The 17,697-nt window shown below is 42.8% G+C and overlaps 1 protein-coding gene across 1 annotated transcript in view; it reads left to right on the forward strand.

Annotated features, from left to right (window-relative positions):
* Nucleotides 1-17,697, forward strand: part of OSBPL9 (oxysterol binding protein like 9) — a 104,805-nt gene that overhangs the window by 37,840 nt on the left and 49,268 nt on the right. The window contains exon 5 of the mRNA XM_018552453.1: nucleotides 16,015-16,110. Within this exon, the coding sequence (XP_018407955.1) occupies nucleotides 16,015-16,110 (96 nt within the window). The remainder of the gene's footprint in view (nucleotides 1-16,014; nucleotides 16,111-17,697) is intronic.

Here is a 17,697-nt window from a genome sequence, read left to right on the forward strand (position 1 = left end):
CAGGTCATTTGTACTTGGCGGGGTTGTGCTCACGTTTCATCAGAAACAATGTGTTTTTGTTTTTTCTGCGTCTTTGCTTGAGTCAACCTATTAAGGTGAGCTGTAAAGGGACCTGGCTAGATGAACAGGATGTGAAAGATCAGATACTACCACTCCTGGCTGATGCTTTTAGCACTCTCATTACAATGCTTTGTGTGACCATAACAGGGGTTTTAGCGGCTTAAAGTGTCATTGTGGGTTAAACATTTTTCTCTGTCAGTTCTCAGAATGGACTCTAGCATATACTGTACTTTATGATTCTGCCTTTGCATGGGTGCGGAGATCCACTATCTTGTCTTCAGATCTGTAATGGCAATAATTCACATTTGTAGCTGTTGGCGCACCTCCGTTTTTATTGTAGAGTTGCAGAGCTCAATGGATGTCAGAGAAGCACAGCATGTCTGGGTGCCAAACATATGTGTGTAGTTTTCTGGGAAACCTGGTCTTTTTTAAAGCTGGGCTCTGGGCATACAGCTATATACTGTATACAGCTATATAATACAGTACACAGTTGAAATACATGTATGGGAGCTGTTTTACCTACCAAAGACTTTGTATTTCTGTCCAGCCAGTGCTGAGATTTACACATCCCTATTGCACAGCCAGCCCAGAGACATAACTTTTTTTTTTCTTCTGCGATTGCGCGGTGAAAGAGCAGCAAGCAAACTGACAAGGTTATCTCTTTTCTCTGCTCCTGTCAGTGTATTCCTTGTTGGTACATGGGAATATAGGACAGCTACATGGCTCTGCCCTGCCTCTCCTTTTGCCAGTGCGATTGCTGCTGTTTAAGGGCTTACAAGTGGCTGAAATCAAATCAAATTCGGGTTTTGTGCTAGTTACATTAAAAATACATTCCATGAGTTTTCATAAAATAAAAAGCTGTTGATTCTGGCAGAAGGCCAGTGCTGACCTGTGTACTGCTAATTGTGCATTGTTGTCTTAGGGCCCATTCACACCACATCCAGATCATCTCCAGGCCAGACCAGATTGTTTCTGGACCCAAAATGCATCCTAATGTATCCCTATGCTATTTCTGGCCTCTGTTCACACCAGTGCAGTCCATTCCGGACCAGGCCAGAAAAATACTTCATGTCTCATTTTGTCTGGTTTGGAATGCACCGGAACTGCGAGCAGGTTCACACCATTTTCCGGACCACATCTGGCCAGTTTTTGTCCCTTAGGTGGCTGTTAGGAATTACAGGACGCTGTGCGCCCACACGGCATGCCCCCTGTAGTCTGTTTTGCAGCCATGTTCTCTGCCCTGCTGTGTTCAGCATTAAATCAGAGGACAAAAACACTGCAGGACTGGGAAGGGAGTGTGGCAGTTATACAAGCTATGGGGAGATGCCTGTAACTCCTGTATTATGTTTTGTGGCCATACCCCCTGCCCAGCACTGATGTGTTTTATAGCCTCTGACTTTCTGCTGGGCAGGGGGCCTGGTAACAAAACTGAATATAGGAGATACAGGATGCCAGTCCTGTATCTCTCCCCACAGCTAGTATAGGTGCCCCACCCAGCCCTGCTATGCTCATGCTCATCAGAACTGCTTCGGGGGTAGTTAGCTCCAATGCAAGGGTTACTATTTTATTTGCCCCAAGTTCTATAAGCCTCATGCTCAATTCCCTTCAGTGGTTTACAGTACACCCCCTTATGTTATGGAGCTTCATTAGTCCTAACACACTTCCTGTTGTAGGGTGACAACGGTGTTCCTCCGTAGATACAGTATGGTGTTTGAGCATAGTCACCCTAGGACAAAAGGTATGTCATTGGCAGGATCCCCAGGTGACCAAGGGAGAAAGACTGAAAAAAGAACAGTAATGCAGCCACCATATCTTAGGAATGGTAAGCTGTAATATACTACATTTTTGTTCTTGGGTTTAGATGCCCATTAATCCTTTTGTACACATTGCCCCTATATACTGCTAAACTAATTGTTACCACTGACCTGAAATTGCAGGAAATCAGATTCTCAAAGGCCAGTCTGTATGAAGACGGCAAAGTGTGGATGAATTGCTCTGCCTGTGCTGTAAATCTGTATTTTATTTCTCGGCCAGCTCACCACTCTCTTACAGGCTGCCTATTACAATTTGGTGTTTTTGCAGTCCATGTTGGTAGTAATTTCCTGTATTTTCCAGTCCATGGAGCCCCGATTTTAAAATAGAGCCATCATTAAAATTCACATTTCGCATGAGCTAATAGAACACATGTCAGCCTTATCAAATCAATGTTATAAATAAGTCCCCTTTTCTTGCTACAAGTTAAAAACGGCTTTTTTTTTTAGCTGACTCATTAGGGCTCGTTCAGTTTAGCTGTGTTCTGCAATAGATCAATGCAAGGGCACATAGAACACAATGGCTTTCTGCGTTCCCTGTTCACACCATACAGATGTGATCTGGCACTGCATAAAAATATAGCATAATATGAAGACTGCGCTATGTATAGAAACCTAATATCAGCAATATGGAAGAACACTTGCACCAGTATCACTAGTAACATTTAAATCAATGCTTAAAGGGTATCTATGGTCCAAAAAAGAAATCTGTATTTCTGTTCTATCCCACTCCTAATAACCATATCCATCTAGAAGTCTGTAAACTTACTTATTGAAGATTCCCATAGGATGGACTTCCTCAATGCACTGACACAATTTCACTCAGCCCTGTGAATATGCGCTTCCTTTTGTCACAAATCGCACAGAGCTGCATTGTGAACTACAACGCAACGTCTGATCAATGTAACATTATCAAATTCTTCTGTAAGCCCATGGTGGCTGGATGATGTATACTCAGGGGGCAGGTTCTTGATGCCCAGCACTGGTCTTCATGAATAAATGATGACAAGCGCTATATGGCCTGAAAGAGGACCTGTGCTCAATCACAGAGTGGTTAGTCTGCTGGCAACAACACTAGAGATGGGGGTCAGTATTTCCGCAGGAGCAGCTTTTTTTTATTTGAACGTCTGCAGGGCTATCAATCTTAGTTTGACATTTTCATAAACTGGAGCTGGGTATTAAACCGCAAGCAGAGTAATTGTAACTGATCTACTCTGCCTCTGATACCTAATGTACAAATCTCTCAATTTCAATAAAATAAAAATGAGGCACTTTGTAGAAATATGAAAGCCACTAAATGTAGTAATAATTGTAAAACATGCGCTCAATAAGTATACATTATACTTTCCCTTTGCCAGCAGAAGGTTCAGCATGATGAGATCCTACTTTGTGTTTTGTGAGCACAGCTTTTCCCCTGTATGCAGCGTAATCCAGACCAACAGTGGGCTCTCCCACAATCTGTCATGCATCTAAGAGTCATTAAAACACAGACTTCTGAAAAACATTAAAAGTGGGTGTTCAAGATCTGATTGAAGTCTTCCTTCAGGGATGCCGCCGTCTGCTGGTTTGAAATATCTTGGTCTGTCTTCCATAACATTAATCAAACTTTTGTTTTGATATGAAATGATCAAAGAAATAAAAATTGCAAAGAGCAACAGGACAAACAGATAGGGCTTGTTCAAACCAAATGCAAACCAGATCTGCATGAGGTTCTGCACATGCAGAGCAGTGAGCTGTGCTGCGTTTTTTGCCGCGTTTTGATGCGCCCCGGGCCGTTTTATGGTAAAAAATGTTTAGTTTAGAATGGGCTTTTAGTGCGTTCCAGGGCGTTTGCATGCGTTTTTGATGGGTTTGCATGCGTTCCAGAGCAGTTAAAATAGGGCTTGTTGCAGTTTTTTTTTACATGCTCTGGAACTGAACGCTGCGGTGTGAACTAGAGCCCAAAATACCATTGGAATACATTGGACGCAGTCTGTAACTGCTCAGCTCCCGTTGTAACTATTAAACCTTGCTTTGGTCAAAGAAGGGAAAGGTGCCAGCTAGATTATTCTGTAATCATAAATTGGCATTTTGCTGAGTGTTCATCTCTGAAGTCCTGAAAATTTTGGGGGGATAAATTCAACAGCTGCTTTTACTTTAGGAACAAACTTAGAATCCATCTTTTTGCTTTAACCCTTTTTTTTTTTTTGCGTTTTTTGCACACACGTCGGAATCGCTTCCAGTGTAAAGTGACAGGGGGCTTAATAGGTAAACAGGAGTCTGTTTACAGGACCCCGATGCCAGCACCATAAGGGATGCAGCGTTGGCAGGGAAAGGGCTAAAGCCCCACTCTGGGCAGAATATGATGGGGAAATGTACTGCATATGTTTTTTTTTGCCTTGACATATGAGGCTGAAAAATAAAAGTATATGTGCTCCTGTGAAGACATTTTACTTCTGTCTTCAGGGACACAACAGGAAGCTGGAGGAAATCTTTCCAAAGACAGCTGTCACTGACATGGCTATCTCCTTTGGAATATTTCCCCTCTATTCCTTTTCCAGTAACAACCATAACATTCTGGAATTCCTATCATTTTCTTTGCCATTGGCAATGGCCACCAGCACAAACTGAAGCAGTGAGTAATAAAAACCTGGCAGGTTTAATGATTACTTGCTGTATTCAAAAGTAAAAAATACATAAATCTGTCTTTAGATACAGTCTGTAACTTGTTATGGAAAGGTTATTCCTGCTGTGGCGCTGCATCTGTTCGCATAAGCAGTTCCAACATATTGGTAACAGGAGTTCTGCCAGAAAGAGCTTAAGGGACTGAATAAGTAGAACCAGCAAATAAATGACGATACATAAACATCCTGTCATCATTCCCTCAAGATCCCACCACGTTAACATTGACCATGGCACTGGTCACATGATCACTGGCACTGGTCACATGATCATGCTCCACACACCTCCAGAAAAAGACCTTTAACATTTTTATGAACATGTTGTGCATGTGAACTGATAAAACTGTTTTACGCAGAGAGTGGAATGCAGGGACTTTGTGTACTGCAGATCTCCTCCTCCTCTTTCCAAGCTCCGACTCTAATCATAATGACAATGCATGTTTACAGAAGTAGTTTCCAACTGGTAATTATTTCATCCCATATGGCCAGTTTTTTGTTAAAGGATTCTTTTTCCATGTTCCGTACAGCTTGGACTCTTCTAATAAGCTCATGTTATGATATTCAGCTGGCTGGTTTTGAGATTTCTTTGCAGTCATATATTTTGTTTCGTTGCCTTGTTCATGAGATTGAGGTTTCAGACTCATTTTCTGGAACTATATTCTCTGTTCCAGCTGCAGCACAAACCCAATACTTCTATTATCGATCATCTTTTATACCTAGTGACCTACAAGCAAACAGTTTATTACATGAGTTCAAATGTGTTTTGTTTATTAAAAATGAAATGTATTCTCATGCAGCCAAAAATAGCTAGTGATACTGGCCTTTTATAATCTACTGCACAGCAGGACTAGGAGAGGTAGGGGCTTGCTGAGAGGAGTTCTGTTGCTTCTTAAAGTGACACACTAAACTCAGGAGTTACACCTTTAAAAATGCATTCAAGTACCCAAACTGTTAGCAATACTGGACCTTATTTGTGTATCACTCGGCTGTAGATCCTCAAATCATCTCTGAATTGGTGACTAAATTAGTAAACTAAACATGGAATTGTTCCCCATGGTACCAGCACACACTGGTACCATGGGGAACAAAAGTAGCCACCCTGGAGAAGAAAGGACAGTGTCGGCACCAATTCAGAGCTGATTTGAGGATCGACAGCTGAGTGATGTGCAAAAAGGATACATTTTTGTTAATAGGGTGGTTGAATGTATTTTTAAGGTTTAACCCCTGAGTTCAGTGTCACTTAATTGGCCAGTCACAGGCCAGAGCCTAAAGGCTTATTAAAGAAAAAGATATCACCGGTCCACTCTCCTGAGTTCCACTGTCCGGGTGTGATGCGGCTGCCAGCTAAGAGCCATCCACACTAATGTACACAATCCAAGGAGAAGGCACACACTGATGACATCATCATAAAAAAACTTTATTGCTAACCGACAGCCAACATTCTGCTGTAAGACTCACACCATTGACATCACCATAAAAAAATACTTTTTTGTCAACCAACAGCCAGCATGCTGGTGTAACGCATTTCACTCTCACAGGCATATTTGTCTCTACAAATAAGCTACTGATGGGGAAATGTGTCAGAGGTGAGCAGGCACTGGACGGGGTCAAGCTTGCTGGCTGTTGCTTGACAGTAAAGCTTTTCATGGAGCCCACAGTGTTGTGCTGCTTCTCCTTGGATTGTATAAAGTTAATAATGTTGAAAAAAAGGCCATGAATTGCAGCTTGGCACAAGACACGCCTGCTGGGAGGTGTGTTGGGGTGCTATTCAAAATGAATAGCAATGCAGCACACCTAGTGTGCAGTACATTGCACTGTATGATGGTGAGCATTGAACACACAGGTCCCGGGCCTTTAGCTTAACGTTATGGTATGAACCGGCCCGAACTGACCAGTGTGTTTTCAGGAAATGGCTGGGAAAAAGCTTCCCCTAATGGATCAAGGTTTATGCATCCAGCTTGTTCTACATCCATAGGATAATGACTGAGGCACTTTAAACAGATGCTCATTGCTAGTTAATCTGCCTGTTTTCACCATTACCATTACAGTGTATTTTTAGATCCAGTCACTGCTTTCACATGCAGATTTTATATTGCATGCCAAGCAGCTTTGTGACGCGGTAAGCCCCTGCATGGATGGATTGCAGTAGCGCGCAACGTTTGCAAGCCATAAAAACGAGCAGCGTGTTCCTAGAAGAGCAGTGATTTATCTTGTCAGATGAAGGGTAGTACAGATACAATTTCATGTATTATTTAATAGGGAATCAGTGGGAGCTGCTGAGGCAGCAAAGCACCTTCATTGTTAGAGGATGTTTTGTTTCTTTATAGTATAATTTCTTTAGAGATCAGTCCTTTTGGTTTGTTATATTTTGGAAATATTCAATTTTCTGATCTACTGTGCAAAAAAAGTACAGTGGTACCTCGGTTCAGGAACCTAATTGGTTTCACGATTCTGGTCGCGAACTGAATCACATTTTTCCATAGGGTTCAATGTAAATGAGGGTAATCTGTTCTGAACGATATGTAAAAAAAATTTGTAAGCACAAAAATATGAAACAAAGTACAGTACAGTATGAAGAGAGTGAACCCTAACCTTTCTTGGGGTGACTTCTGGTGTGGAGGACAGGAAGGTGGGTGGGGAGGAAGTTATTGTTTGGAGGGAGAGTCCCCCTCCATAAGGACATTGGGGAGATCTCCTTCAGGGGTTTCCTCTCTTCTTTGTCTCTTAGCTGCCGGGTCAATTTTGGCAAAAAATCTGTCTAATGTCACTTGTTTTTTCTTGCGCTGCGTAACCCTCTGGAAATGAGACCACGTTATCGTTCATCAGATTTAACACTCTGTTCGTTAGTTATGTTGGGGTAATGCTTCTCAAAGAAATCCTGGCACTCATTCCATTGGAGCCATGCTGGATTGAATAATACTGCACAGTACTGTGCTAAAAAGCACACAAGCTTCACAGCAAGTGTGCACAGCTCTGTCTGCGACGGCGATCTCGACTAGAGGAAGCCACGACCACGTGTCAGAGCGGAGAAGATGGCCGCGGTCTTCTTCGTCACCCGATGCAGAGTTCGCGAACGGAGGCAAAATTTTGCCGAACTTCTGTTTGCGAACTGAATTGTTCGCGAGCAGAAGCGTTTGTAAACCGAGGTACCACTGTATCTTTTTCAGAGTTACCTTGTTCATAGAAGCAATTGGTCTGAACCTGGCAGGCGGGTTGCATGTTGCATCCACAAGAAATCTATGCGTCCAGTGAAATGTTCTTACCATCAGTGTCCACCCATAATGGATTTCTGAAAGTGATATTTTGTTGGTGCGGGATTAGAACTTTTCTCTGTATTTTCTAACACGTAGATTTGTATAAATTTAAGCTGCTGGCATGGAAAGAAGGGTTGCATTGCGTAGGTCCTTTCAACTTGGATCAAGGTGTCATTCTGTAGGAGTGTAGGAAGATAAATACTTGAAGATGGAATAGTGCAGCAAAAATAGTTTTTATTTGTTAAAATAGGCCGGGACATTTTAGGGGATTAAGATGCCCCCTACTTCAGGGTAAATATAGATAATTGGCAGTAATCTGGTGGTTGGTGGAAACATCCACATAAGGGCATATCCTAAATCGGCCTATTGGATTGTTGTTTTTGTTTTGTTTTTTATACTTTTTTATTTGTAGTTTTGTATTGGCAAATGATTCACTGAAAACACATTATCAAAATTGAGATTTAGTTTCATGGTAACTTTACTTTATTGTTTTTTTTGGTATAAGTTGATACACATAACTCTGGGGTAAGGACAGTTTGAGCGAGTAGTGCAACACAATTCCTATTCATTTATATATAGGGAAGTTTTGTTTCATTTAGGTGCCAACAGCTCTTTTATCAGTAAGATAATTCATGGAAAATTTTGGACTACTGTTACTATTTTTAGCCGCTTACACTTGGTTCTATTCACTCCCCCCACTGCTCCGTTCAGGCGCCAGGAATGAAAGGAAAGCCGCACGTAAACTGTGAGTAACTGAAATCGTAGCTTATGCAGGGTAATGTACTCCCTGTGTAATAGCACTGATTGTCCCAGGTCTTCACATGAGTGAAGCACATGCTTCTGCATATCCAGGTGTTCTGAATGTGAGGGAGCAAATGAGATAGTAAGTAGGGACCAATGGTTCTGAGCAGTCGGGGAGTGAAGAAAATAGTAAGCAAATCTTGTTGGATGGGGTATTAAAACAAACATTTGGCTTTACTCTGTATTGGCAAAGCATTTGTGTGCTGTAAAGTAACCTAGTCACCACAGGGTCAGAACTGAAAGCAGATACACCTAAAATAAATTGGTTAAATATTTACTTTACTGGTGGTATGCTGTGGTTCCTCAGGCGAGCGTTTACATCCTGTAGTGTTTTACAAGCTGGCGGGAGGAACCATGGTGTTTGGTGGAAGAGCAGGTATTCTATATAACTAGAGCTATTGAATACTTGACGCGGTCAGGGATCAGCAAAGTGTTGCCGTTTTTAGCACTTGGGCAAAGGTAATTATGTAGCCTCTTTTTCCAGGTATGTCTTTCAGTTTTGATCCTGCAGTGACAGGGTCACTTTAAAGTAAGGATGCAGCAGTACCAAGTATTTGGGCGAGTCTCATACTCGCCAGGCCACGAGGCTAATGACTCGCGGCCTGGCTTCCTGATTGGCCGGGAAGCCAGCTTCATGCTGTTTAGCTGGCTCCATGCTGATTTGACTGGGAAGCCGGCTTCCTAGCCAATCAGCATGGAGCCGTCTTCCCGGCCAATCAGTAAGCCGGGCAGTGGGTAATGACCCACCTCCCGGCTTTATGATTGGGCGGTAAGCTGGCCCAATGCTGATTGGCTGGGATGCCGACTTCCCGGCCAATCAGCATCCAACCAGCCAAACAGCAGATTCCATGCTGATTGGGTGGAAAGCTGGCTTCCCAGCCAATCGGCATTGTGCTGGCCAAACAGAATGGAGCCAGCTTCCCAGGCGATCAAGAAGCTGGGCGATGGGTAATGCATGACTCCTTGCTACCGGAAGTATTAGTACTCGGTATCGGCCAGTACCGAAAGATAAATATTGGTACTCGATACCGAAAACCCAGCAACGGTGCATCCCTACATTGAAGTAAAACAGGCAGATTGCTGTTCTGAACTTTGTTTTTGAATGAAGCTTTTCTGTAACTGTAATCCACATTTATCAACACTGCAGCCAGTTTCTTATTCTATCACTGTTGTCACATCTAAATGGTCAATGGTCTCTTGTTCTGCTTAAGTGATGTCCTAAAACTGTATTAAATATTTTATGTCATTAGAACAAAAACCTTTCCAGGTATTTCCTTCTTCCATCCCATCGCTAAGAGCAAAAGTCACTCCAGGCAGCTCTCTTGTGTCTCCCCTTTTATTCCGCTCTCATTGTACAACATCTACTTTCCAACTATCAGACCAGAGGCCGAATCGGAACGCTTTTATTTTCATATTAAATGTTTATTAAAGATTTTCAAAATATAACAAAAAACACACATACAGGAACGCTTTTAAAAGTTTAAGTTCCTGGCATAGACATTAAAGAGTTCGAGCCGCTACTCCTGGGTTTAGACAAAACCTTTATTGCGCTCTCGGCTCATTATATTTTTTAGCCTTTAGTATTTGCCAACGGAAGCTAGAATACTGCTGAACACCATACTAACATACCGTATACATAGGTTCTGCCGGAGGTACAGCAGCACCATTTTCTTTGTATTTTGTGATAACTGGAAACTTTGTTTACCCTCCTAAATACTATAGCAGCACTCATGTGTATAAAAAATACATGTTGCTCATGCCTACTGTGCTCCAACAAGACACCGGGTGTATTGAGGCTGAAATCCAGGGAAAGCAAATATTATCTAAATGCAGAAGGACTATGTATTCATACATGTATGTTAAGGATTGATTTATAAACAATCTGCAGGGCTGTTTACCCTGCAAATATCAATGGACGTTCGTTCTGTGCAGATATATGTCAAAATTAATGTGTTTTTTTTTTTGTTTGTTTTTTTTTACAGCCAGTGTATTTCTTTTTTTTTTAATGCAATACTGTATTATGGACACAAGACAGTTTTACATGGGAGAAAAAAAACATTTGAAAAATACAATAAAGAACATTTGTTTTGGCATATATCTGCACAGATTGAATGTTCAGATATTCACATGGCGAATTGTTAATAGATAGACCCCTTGGTGTGCTTTTGTGTATTTCCAGATCTGTGCAGTAATCCAGTGTTAAATGTTGTCTCTGTGCGGGAGCTTCCTGTAGTAAAGACCGGTCACGGCTGGTCTTGCTCTTTGCTCAAGGTGACTGGTCTTGTATTCGCCCCCTCCTGTAGTTTTCTGCAGGCAGCCTGTAGTGGGTGGAGCCTCCTGGGCCTCCCCCACAGCTCTGCTGTCAACAAAAGCTATGTACAGGTCAGTGATATTGTCACTGCTTCTGGGTTTATAGGGGCATTTGGAGAAACACAACGTAGATTTATATCCTTTGTGGCTTTGGAGGAATATGTTGAAATGAAAGGTTTTGTACCCAGAGTTCAGCTTTAAGCAGCATGGTTCACTACAGACAATAACCACCACTGTGCTGTCAAATGAAATTACTTTAGATTTTGGCAGGCTCGGCAACGGCTTCATCATTTAAAGGATAACTACACTTTATTTAAAATTCCTGTGTTTTCCTAAATAGTAGTGCAGACCTCCAATGAAGACACGATCTGCAATCTTCACCGATGTGGTGGGCTGGAGACGATCTTCATTATAGTTAGAGTGAGAAAACAAACTATGCGGCTACTGTGCACTATTGTTTCCTGGCATGCAGACCCCTGTGTGAGGGCTCCATTCACCCTGGTGTTCCCTATTAAACGCAGGAGAAATGATCTGCAACCTAACTTGCTTTCCGGGTCCAAGTCCTCTCTCGTTCAGATGTAGCTGACAGGTTTAGCCACATTCACATGCGTTTCGAGTTTCTAATCCGGGGTGGAAAAATGAATATGGAATTAAGGAGTCTGTCCGATCCAGGAGCCAGCGGGATTTTCTTTGGGAGCCAGGTAAATTGACAACAAGTAGAGGAAACATTTCTGAGGAACATTGGCTACCTGGCTCCTGGGATTTGTCCAGCCCGGTCTAATCTTCCTCTGGACATACAGAATTCCATGTTAAAGGCAGATAAACACAGAGTTAGAATGATATTATTTTATTGTATGGTAACTGTAATGTCCTCCTTATATTGTAAAACACGGCTCAAGCTCTTGGCGCTATTTAACTCCTGGAGGAGGAGGAGGATGACTTGGTCAGAGTCAGACCTGAAACAAAAGAGCAATAGAACAATCACATATAGCAATAAGGCCCCGTTCACACCAGGGCGTTTTTGTTGCGCAGATTTTTTTGTCATGCAGAAACACCGACATTTAAAAACCGACACATTCCAATGGGGACCGTTCACACAAATGCACTGAACCGCGCGATCCAAAACGCCTGTCGCCTGAAATGCTCCTTGAGCTACTTTTATCGCGCTGATCAGCGTGGTTTCCATATAGACTTCAATGGTAATGCTCTGTTCAGCGCATTTTTTGCGTTTTTTTTAATTGTGTTTCAGCAGCTGAAATGTGCATAAAAATGCACAAAAAGTCCCTTACAAAAATCATGTGGAAAACGCGCTAAAACGTGGTGACCCTGGTGTGAATGGGCCCCAAGTCTAGTTACTTTCTCAAACTCTTGCCTCTTTAGGGAAAATGAAATGTGATTACGATTGGGGAATTATGGCTTTTTTTTCAGGCTGTATTTACACCAGCAGCTACAATATAACTCTGTGTGTATCTTTCTTTTTTTTTTTAAATAGAGCTTTATTAAAATGTCATGAGTGACATTTTATTACGTTCTTTGGGCAGCGCTGACTCCTCTGTCCTCCTCTTCTCTCATGTCCCACGGAGTCTGTGCCGGTGCACGCTGCTCCATAGATTTTCCTTGTGTCTCTCCTCGTCTCCCGGCCGAACATCTGAACTGCGCATGCGTCCGCCCAAGATCCTTTGCGGCCCCTGATACATTTTAAGCTGTTCGGACGGGAGCGTGCCGCGAAGACACAGGTAAGTATTAACCCTTTGAAAAAGTTTTTTTTTTTTCCGTTTTGCATATATCTAGTGCTTGCGAGGGTTTAATTAAAAAAATGATCCCCATTGTGCAGCTGCATTTGCGTTTACGGCTCCTCATCACATTAGTATTGATGTTCTGCGTAGTGACAGGAAAGGTCTTGTTCTGTATGTCGGCTCTCTGGAAACCTCAGACCACATTCTGCATCTCTGCAATGCACATAACATAGTGCCAAGCTACCCACAATTAATATGAACATTAAACAGAAGCTTGTTGTGACAGATTTAGTAGTATATGTATACATTGACCAAGAACTGGCACAGCAGCAGCCAGAGAGTCTCCCCTCCCTTTGGGAAGTACGTGGCATAGTCAGCCCCCCTTCTACCCTGCACAGATGACACGAGGGTAAAGCTGCCGTTTTCTGCTCGCTGGAAAGAGGGACATACAGAGACGGAAGGTTGGTGAGAAGAGTACATACGGGAGGAAGATTGGGTTTAATGAGTTCATCTGTTTATGGCTGCCTGTCAGCAGTGACCAGAACACGGAAACTTTTTTTTTTAAATAGTTGTGTTGTGAACTCTGCTAGCAAAAATTCAACATCGCTTGACAATCCGGAAGGCCTGTAGGAATGTTTCATGTGATTACCTGACGGCTTCCTGTTTCTTTCAGACTGCAGGTATTGATCAGATCTGGTGAACTGATTGATGCTTTTCTGCCTCTTCTTGTGCTCGTGTACCTAGTCTAAAGGTGCCCATACACCAATATATACACTGAGTGGCCAGTTTATTATGACCACCTGAAGTTTTGGTAAATGTTTTGTACGTGGGTTGTGTAATAAGACTGTATAGTGCAGGGGTGGAGAAATGAATCTAGAATTCAGGAGCCAGCTGGATTTTTAGGGGGCCAGCTCTTTTGACAACAACCATAAAAATCCCCACAAAAGTTGGATGCCAGCTGAATATGTTAAGGAACATTGGCGACCTGGCTCCTGGGATTTGGCCAGCCCTGGTATAGTGTATGGTCTGCTTTAAAGGGAACGAATTCCAGACTTGTGACAGCATTGCTTTTTTCAGGGCAGTGCATACCTCTTCAGCTTCATGCACGGCAACATGCGTTGTTTGGAGTCTGGCAGCAGCAGTCTTTGATTGGAGCCTCTGCTGCCACCCTGGCAAGTTTGTCAGCCAACTGCTTGTGAGCACATTCGTCATTCAGATTCTATAACTCCTCAGATATATTTAGTAATGTGTAAGGTCTTGTGCACAGGGGGGTTGTTTACCTGCGTTTGATGCACATTTGTAACAAACGTCAAATGCCGGTCAGGAGATTCCCATTTGCCATAATGGTGCAGTGTGGGTAACCAGTTCTGAGGCATTTCTCTGAACGCAGGCTGTCCTGTTGCAGATACAGGTACATTGCAGACAAACCAGGTCAACAGTCTCCTTTTCATGTTTAAACACACACACACGTGATCTCGGTTGTATTTGACTGTAAAGCCTGCATTTCACAGCAGCACTCGGCATACAGCAGCATACATTACATGTATGTATTTGCTCCCTCAGATTGTTGTATTCTCTCTGGCAATGCCTTCATCTCCTTATGCTGCCAGAGGTATAGAGCCACCTTTTGTTCAAATATCATTTAGGTTCAGCATCCACTTCCTGGACAGTGATGCTAGCTCAGAGATGACAATCTTGTAAATCCTGGTTCTGTGTAGTTCTTTACAAATGTTTGACACAGATCAGCCTCCTGGTACAGCTTTGAAATGCTAAAGAGACTGTTTCAGTCTGATCACTGGGAGAGAGGAGACTATAGCTGGTCATACATGGGTGGGCCCTGTCAAACCACATGGCCCAAAAAAAGTATTTCTTTTTAATTCTGCCTCATGGGATCAACTGTTAGAGGTATGGGGGATACAGGTCCACAGGTGATTTGTTTTTCCTGAAATGCATTGGTCTGATGTGATGGGTTTAGAAGTGGAGTTATGAAGGAAAGATGGTAAGGCAAATGTTGTGCTTCTCTCTGTGGGTGGTCTGGGTAGTGTTGTGCTACAAGGGCAATGCATTGCTGTTCTGCAGGAAAGATTGACTCTGCTGAGTGAATGAGAGATGAGCGTTCACATCCATTTATAAGGTTTTAAGGGTGTAACAGGAATAGTCATCCCTTGCTGCAGTTGGTTTTATGGGTTTAGAACCTAGTAATATGTATGTGTATAAAAACATTGCTGTTAGGGAAGGGGCTGTACACTTCTGCTCACGGAGTGTGTGGTTACACCCTGTCTGAGGCTGCTGGACAAACACTTTATACAAAGAAAAGCAATGACTTCCTTTCCATGGCATTGCTCTATTTTCTGTACTCGTCTGTACATCTCAGACTATGCCGGTATCACAATTCTCAGTGAGCCAGCATAATATCATAAAGTAAATACACTGTAATCTCGCTCCCTACCCCAAAGTCCTCTAGTCTAAGGCCAAGACACCACGATTGTTGCTGCACTCTGCCAATACTCCTGGGAAATAATCACAGCACTGCAATGGTTAAATGCCCCCTTTTCTCCTAGTGCTTTATTAAAAAATTGTTTTACTAGCCTGGTCTATTGCTCTTCAGGCAGCCAGTGCTCTGTTGTGTCCTCAGGAGGTACCCTGGGGCGCCCTCGGGATCTCCACTTACAATGCAGGAGTGCTGGAGCCATGCCCGTCGGTCGCACTCCGACATCACATACAATGCAGGACCAAAGACAAGCACACATATGGGAGAACCTGGGGGAGCAAGGGGGGGTAGGGTAAGTGAAAGTGCATTTTAAACTGCTTACTACCATTGTATCAGGGGATAAAACAGCAGGTAGGTGGAAGTGTATTTCTGGAGGGCTGTTGTAAGCTTTAAATGTAAGTGTAAACTGTACAAAGGTGATTTTTATGTATCCAGTATATAAGTTTCCATTTACAAGGTGCAGATCGTCTAAAGGTGGCCATATACTGTTAGAATTTTGGCCGATTCCTGTCAAATTCTAAACATGGTTGGCACTTCCATTGAAGCATTAAAGGAGTTGGGCGGAAAATGAATGTCTGAACAGTGATTGCACCAATCAGATGCAGTCACTGTTTGAGTATTTTGACAGTTACGGTTGCCAGCTGTCAGAATCTAGTAGTCGGCAGAAGAGATTTATCCATCCACTGTTTAAAGTGGATGGGGCAATGGAGCATACAGTTTGCATTTGGCTCACATATCTACCTATGTGTAGGAAATGTCAGAAGTTGCTGTCTGTCTGATCATTTACAGTCTGTGTAGATGAGTTTTAGATACACAAATGCCAGCAGACGTCTTTGTCGCTCTTTCTCTCTAATTGCAGGCTTGGTTTAATGGTGTGGTCTTATTTTTCAGGGTGTGGACTCCGGGTTTGTTCCAAGTGTTCAGGATTTTGATAAGAAGCTTGCCGAGTCAGATGCTTACCTTCAGATCTTAATTGACCAGATAAAGGTACGTTCAGCACGCTCTCTGATTACTCCATTCACTCTTGGTTTTCTTTTACGATATGTGTGATTGTTTGAAGTGTTTATGTGATAGTATTGTATAAGCTGTGATAAAGCTGAATTCAGCACCTTTTATAGAAGGGGTTAGATTAAAGCCTGCTTCATTGCTTCTGTGTGTATGTTAAATATCAGACATAGATGAGGCAGAAATTAAAAGAATAACTCTGATCTAAAATGATGAACAGCATATAGACTACAATGAAGGAGCGGTTATAGGTTTTTTTTGTTCCCTGGATCTGAGAGAACAGATATGGTAATAGTCAATATATGTATAATATTGGGGATGCAGCAATGCTAGCATCGGTATCAGTGCCGATACCGAGTATTTGAAAGAGTACTCGCCCCAAATGCTCCGATACCTTCCCCAACACCGGAACTTCCGGTCAGAGGAAAATTTCTTCTGACCGGCAGTGCTATAGGGGAACATGGAGCCGGCTTCCAGGGCAATCAGGAAGCCGGGTGGTGGGTCATTACCCGCTGCCCGTCTTCCTAATTGGCCGGGAAGCTGGCTCGATGCTGATTTGGCTGGGAAGCCGGTTTCCCGGCCAATCACAACCTCGCTGGCCAAACAACATTGAGCCGGCTGCCCGGGCAATTTCGGAAGCCGGGCAGCCTGTCATTACATGCCATCCGGCTTCCTGATTGCCCGGGAAGCCGGCTCCATGGCAGCAGAAGCACTGGTATCGATACTAGATATCGGCGAGTACCAAACGCAAAATATCGCTACTCAATAACGAAAAAATGGTATCGGTGAAACCCTAATGTATCCATTAGGCTGTGTTGATCTGTATAGGTGAACGCAGGCTCTAGGCAAGGGTACACAGAAAAAAACTGTTGTGCCCTGTTCACTATAATGCTGTGTTGAGGTTTGGTGTAGTATGTCTGCATTTTTAGACAGCACAACTCGCCACGTGTTACTACAGCATGTATCAACACGCTGTGATGCTTAGACTTAAAACGAAATGTCATGTTGTGGCACTTCAATAAATTTACATCCCTGCCGTGTTTTCCGGGCTCTGCTGCCCCTCCTACGTCCGCTCACCGATACCTCCCCATACTATGGGACCGGGAGCGATGCAGATTACATCACTTCCAGTCCCATAGCTGTCAGTGCTGGGCTCCTGAAGCCCAGAAATAAGCTATTGAAGTATGATCTGCACCTCAATAGCTTATTTTAAGTGTAAAGGTTACACTAGGAATCTGTTGGACCCCTAGCATAACTTTAAGAGTACCTGTCACCACCATCTGCTATCACATGAGAAGGCTTGTAAGCTCGCTCACTAAGGGGTTAATATACTGACTATATATTTTGGCACACTTAAAAGATTAATTATGGTGGTATAAAAAAAAAAAAATCATTGGCTGTGGGTGATTCTGAAGAAATGGCCCTCATTACTCATAAGACATTTATAATGCATCCAATGTATAGTGTCTATTACACTTTGTTTTATATCCCGGAGTTCTCCATTAACTTGCTGTAAAGCTACACCTGCACATTCACTTGAATTTCCTGTGATCTGCATCACTTTGATGC

Source organism: Nanorana parkeri, unplaced genomic scaffold (genome assembly GCF_000935625.1).
Source record: "Nanorana parkeri isolate BGI_ZX_2015 unplaced genomic scaffold, ASM93562v1 scaffold89, whole genome shotgun sequence".
Taxonomy (NCBI): Eukaryota; Metazoa; Chordata; class Amphibia; order Anura; family Dicroglossidae; genus Nanorana; species Nanorana parkeri.